Here is a 6,017-nt window from a genome sequence, read left to right on the forward strand (position 1 = left end):
CCTAAAATGTTTTACGAACGTCTGTAGAAGTTTGGTGCTGTATGGGTTAAAACGTTAAAACCGAAAAGAGACAGGAACAAAGAAAGTTTTAAGCCTCGCTTAAAATTAAAGTAACGTTGGTGCACCCGAGCCTTAGACGCTTATCGCGACAAATTTGTTATACGAAAATTGACACGAGCGTGCGACTTCGTGTACATAGATTGCGTGAGATATTAGTGTGGTAATATATAAAGACATGTCGATGGTGACTTCGTCGGAGTTCGAGCTTTACTTTAGGATTCCCTTAAAGGTTTAGGGCGCTCGTACGTAATGCTAGAGCTTCGGATTCGACTCCCGACCGAGATAATATTTTTTGCAATAAATTTATTTACAGATATTCAATACAATTATTAGACAAATAACATCAGTTTGTTTGCTGGGAAACAACATGTACATATACATATACATATATACAATCTTCTAAATTAAGTTATTTATAAAGTTTTCAAAATATATTCCTTCCTTTGTTGATCCAGCAATTTTTCCAAATGTTCACATCTTGAATTAACGTCATCCAGTTTTTTATTGAGATTCTTTATGATTAAAACCTTTTGAGTGACTACAAATTTTATCCTAAAATAAAACGTCATATTCATAAGATCTACAATATATCGTATATTATGACATATACTCATCCACAAAAAACTGGGTACTATAATGTTATAGTGACTGGTTTTTTGCAGATTAGTATATTAATTTATGGTATCGATTAATGTATTAATTTCTTATTATTACACTATTAGATATTAATTTTTACCTGCTATGTAACTGTGCCATTAGTTGATCTCTGTTAATATTATTTTGTCTTATTTCTTGATAAAGCGATGCAATTTTATCTTTTAACTCTTTTTTCTCTGTCTCAATTTCGTGTCTTGCTGTCTCCTTTGCATCATCTCTCTCTGCAGTTAACTTTACGATTATCTATAAATTAACAAATCACAAATTTAACAACAATAATTATACCTAACTAATCAGTTATTTTCATAAAATTTACTTTATTCATATTATTGAGATTCGATATGCATTCTTTTAATTTATTTTCTGTTTTTTTAAACTGAATTTCTGTACATTTGAGTCTTTCTTCCAATAATAATAACTTATTTTTATAAATCTCCTCGCTTTTAATTGCAACTTGCAATTTTGCGTCATAATCTTCATTTATTAGCCTGAAAACAATTTCAATAATTAAATTGTGACAATTTTCTTTATATTTCTATATTTAGAGAAAAGATATGTAAACTTACTTCAATTTATTATCAAAACTTTGCTGCAACTTGGCTCGCATTTCACGAGATTCTTTTTCCAATCTAACTATAACGATCTCTATTTGCTTGTCTCTTTCTTTTTGACAATCGTTACGAATTACAACTTCCGCTCTTGTGACAATCGCGCTTTGTTCTTTTTTATAATTATCCGCCCAAGCGAGCCACTCTTTTCTCAAGGTTTCCTCGAAATTCCTCTTAGCAATTTCGTGTTGCTCTTTTAATTTTTCCGTTTCTTTCTGCAAAGAAAAGTTTAATGATTGTATAAATCACTGTTAAACGATTAGATTTTTTATCAATAATAGAATAATTTTATTGTAAAACGGACTTGAAAATGCAATTCCGTTCGTTGTATCATCACGCTTGTTTTCCGATCACGTTTCTTTTGCTCTACAATGAGCATCGATTTCTCTCCTTCGAAATGCTCTGCAAATGTTTTCTGTTGTATCTGAAAGTGCGCTTCTTGCTCTTCCAGATTTTCTTTATACCTGATCAATTATGATTTATATAGAGTTAATTAAAATGATATTAAAATCAATCAAGGCGGCAGAATTCCCATACCTTGCGGCCAATATATTCTTCTCTTTAGCCAACATTTTCTCGTGGCTGTCCGTCAATTCGATTCGCAATTGCTCCAGCTGTTGATTCGACCTACGCATCGCGCGCAATTCCGTATCTTGTAACTCCTTTATATGCGCGCATCTTAACTCTTGTATCTCTTGTTGATGTTGCTCCATCATATTGTTCAATTCTGGTTCCAGCCCTTTTACTGTCATTTCCTACGATATCCGTAATCAATGCATAAATTTTAATTATTTATCACTGTATAATTTCATTACATTGTATAAAATTTTATTTGCATTGTCATTATCTATGGAATATCTTGCATAAAGAAATAGAAGAATTGCATTGCTCATTTCAAAATCAAAAGAAAGTCTTTGTGTGTGTGAATTATATTTGCTAATAATAATTGGCATGAATTAATGATGACCTTAATTTTCGATGTTTTCACCTCCAACCATTTTTCGCGCCGGATTTTCTCGGATGCTGCTATGTGTTCCTTTGCGCGTTGCAACTCAACAGCGTGCCTCTCGGTAATTACTTTCAGATCTCGTTGGAGCTTTTGTTCCATCTCTTTAATTTGTTGCGCCAGAGAGTCACATTTCTGCGTAAGATCTGTCTTCTCAACGAGTAACTGTTCGATAAACTTCTGATGGCGTTTCACGATCGTTCTGTACTTATTCTCCAACTCCTTCATCTTGATAATGTGATGACGTTTCTGCGATGCCATTTTGTCACACGCTGCCTTGCGCTCGGATTTTAAATGTCTTTTCAAACACTCTATTGTCGCATTTTTTTCCTCGATTTGTAATTTCGCAGTTTTTAAGTCATCCTGTTGAATCGAACCAAAATTCTGCACATCATACCTATGAAAAAAGCAGTTCTTATAAAATTTTTGTCTGCTTTTTAACGTGATATATTTCGCTCATAAGCTATTAGAGAAAGTCAGTTCCCTACCTACTAGGATTTTGGCAAGACGAGATTATAATTGTTGCATTATTGGCAGTGATATCATTTTCTAGCGTATCTTCTACAATAAAGATATTACATAAAGCTTAGCTTATTTTATTTGTAAAATAATTGTTCTGCTTATTTTACAAATAAAATAAGCAGAACTTTTAATTTTAAATACAATTTTAACGATACTGGTCTATTAAATATTAATACCATTTTCTAGCGTTCCCAGGAAGGACATTATGTCTTCGTAAGTTGTTGCGATTGATCCATATTTGTTTGTAGCGTCTTTCTCAGGTTCGATCTGCGTTTATTTGATTTTTAATAATAGAACAGAACTATTGTGTTTGTAAATAGCGATATATGATCCTTAAATAAATCAGAGACTTTATTCTTAAAAATTAACTTTCCGGTAAACACCAAACTAACAATAACATAACTGTTAATTATAGTTTCTTATTCAACAATATAACTATTGTGTACATACATACAACATGTGTTATATTACAGTTATGTTGTTGAGTGGGAAATTATAACCAACAGTTATGTTACTATTAGTTGGTGTTTGTTAAATTTAGAAAATTAAATTTGATTGCTCACTTGTTCCGAATATTTGCACATTACTGACTCCATATTGCCATCATATTTTACGTCGACGGCCAGTAAATCCATTGGATTACATTCCACGATTTCAATATTGCTATCTTTTTCCAATTTATTTATCGTGTTGCACTGTTCGAACGGACGAGACGGTTCGATCAAATTTTGATTGAAATCGCACTTTTTGTCATGTAAATTCTTTGCTGCCATATTCGTTTAACGTATTACGTATGTCATATAATTATAAAAAAATACATAAACAGGGTACTGAACTGGTCGACGAACTTACGTGCATTGACGTTTAGATACCACAAACGCACTTATTTATACGTTGCCCAACGCATCGCCATGACGATGCGTGTGTTGTAAACAAGGGTGATGAATTTTCTTACGTATGTACTTATCGGAGAAACACAAAATGCCGCATATGCATAAATGCAAGTGAATTGCAATGAAGGAACGACTGTATGCTTAACACATGGGCGTATCCGGAGGGGGAGGGGGGGGGGGTAGGGGGGAGGGGTCAAACCCCTCCGAAATTTTTTAATTATTTCGTTTTGAAAGGGGCCCGTTAGCGCATATCCTAATAGCATATATCCACTCACATCGGTTGGTGTCTAATAATTTTTCACTACTTTACTAATGAGAATATTTTATTTTGAATTGTGTGTGTGTTGTGTGTGTGTGGCGATATATATACCCTATTGAACTTCTTTCTTTCATCAAATACGGGAAAGAAAATCAAAGTTGGATGTTTCAAATAATACATTATATATTCTTATATTAATTTATTTCAGATATATTCTCTCTTTCATTTTTAAATATAAAAAACATACAATTTTATTTTTGAATTTGTGTGAGTTTTTTACATAAAATATTTTTTTCTTCTCTCTCTCTCTCTCTCGTTATAAGATCATATAAGTAATTTTTAATACTTCTGTCAGTTTGACAATGAGCTTTGACAAAATATGCGAGAAATAGAAATAAAAAATTTTCGTAAGATTTTTGTCACGAAAAACAGAATATATACGCTATAATTAATTGATATATTCTTGTAGTAAATGTATTATCCTTCTTTAAAAAAGTCTTTAAAAAAATAAATAAAAGTTACGTGATGTACAAAACATTCTTCCTCTTCAAAATGAGGTATAAGGAAACATTAAAAGTTGTAAAAATATCCAAATGGAATTCATTAATATTAAAAATTGTTGTAAATTACAATAACAAAATTGGTGCAGTGACGCTCTTTTCAGTACAATAGCAAAATCCTTTTTTTTTTGTTGTCATTCCGATTGGTGCATGGTACATCTCTAGGTTGATTGAAACCTCCCCCCCGAAAAAAATTTCATGATACGCCCATGGCTTAACACATCTTTTTATAATAAATTCTTTTAGACCAAGAGATCACTGTAGTGATTTTGTTGTTCATAGCGACAAGTATGAGAAATGGGTAACCTTTTATTTTATATATAAACCATAAAAACAATACATGTATATTTAAGCCTAGTCGCGGTCGCTTGAAGAGCAGATGGGCTTTTTAAAATGTTGCAGATTTTGATTTTTTATTGAAAGCGTCAAGGTTGAATGTTGTTGCAATCGATAGTTAATATCTTTATTCCAAGACAAGCGGACTCCCATACTCCCCTCAGAAGGGTGCAAGGGATACGCCATACTGGGTCTAAGTGGTAAATTTTTTCTGAAAAAAAAATTGATAGCGACGACATTGAATTTTTGTCTACTACTTAATTTTGATATCAATTATCGAGAAATATGATTCCCATATTTCTCTTTTAGATGGTCACAAAGGCAGCCATACCTACCTGAACACGTACAATTTTCTTATTCCATGTAAATCTTCCTTTTGAGAGATATGGAAGTCCGCCTATCTTGGAATAAGGATATTAACTATCGATTGCAACATTCAACCTTAACGCTTTCAATAAAAAAATCAAAATCTACAACATTTTGGAAAGCTTACCTCCCCTTCAAACGACCATGATTGGACTTAAATATATATGTATTGTTTTTATGTTTTATGTGAAATAAAAGGTTACCCACTTCCCATACTTGTCGCTATGGATAACAAAATCACTACAGTGACCTCTTGATCTATTTGTATTTGATTAAAATATGTACATTATTTCATATATTATCAAACTTTAGTTTTTAAATAATATATGCTCTCAATATTAAACAAAAGATTATATAATAAAATTTAAAATTATAACTCTCGAAAATGTCAAATAACATAAACATTAATGGGCTAATGAGAGTCACAGCTGCGGTAGTTCGTGCGAGAAAGAAACAATTTTTATTATGTATAATACTTATTAATTCTAGACGTTTCGGCTCCAATTCGAGCCATCCTCAGTAATTCTTTCGAGGTTGCTGGTTCCGATTCTGAAGTCGAAATTGAGAAATTCAAAATGGCAGTATAGTTAAAAAATTCGAGTTCTATTTTGAAATTTTCACTTACTTCATAATTGAAATGGGAATACGATATTTTTACAAAATTTTTTAATTAATGAGTTTGTGGAAATGTCCAACTAAGGAGGCCTAACTCGAAGCTTTGTGGTCGGCCGCAGCGTTTCGTCCTGGTCC

The 6,017-nt window shown here is 32.2% G+C and overlaps 1 protein-coding gene across 1 annotated transcript in view; it reads right to left on the reverse strand.

Moving 5' to 3' along the window:
* Positions 1–473: 473 nt before the first annotated feature.
* The window catches only part of dila (centrosomal protein dilatory), an 8,056-nt gene continuing 2,512 nt past the window's right edge, over positions 474–6,017 (reverse strand). The window contains 10 exon segments of the mRNA XM_018511911.1: positions 474–612; positions 797–960; positions 1,034–1,205; positions 1,284–1,540; positions 1,630–1,789; positions 1,863–2,080; positions 2,293–2,728; positions 2,820–2,892; positions 3,030–3,120; positions 3,417–3,649. Of these exon segments, the coding sequence (XP_018367413.1) occupies positions 474–612; positions 797–960; positions 1,034–1,205; positions 1,284–1,540; positions 1,630–1,789; positions 1,863–2,080; positions 2,293–2,728; positions 2,820–2,892; positions 3,030–3,120; positions 3,417–3,649 (1,943 nt within the window).

The sequence above is a fragment of the Trachymyrmex cornetzi genome, unplaced genomic scaffold (assembly GCF_001594075.2).
Source record: "Trachymyrmex cornetzi isolate Tcor2-1 unplaced genomic scaffold, Tcor1.1 scaffold388, whole genome shotgun sequence".
In the NCBI taxonomy this organism is placed as follows: domain Eukaryota; kingdom Metazoa; phylum Arthropoda; class Insecta; order Hymenoptera; family Formicidae; genus Trachymyrmex; species Trachymyrmex cornetzi.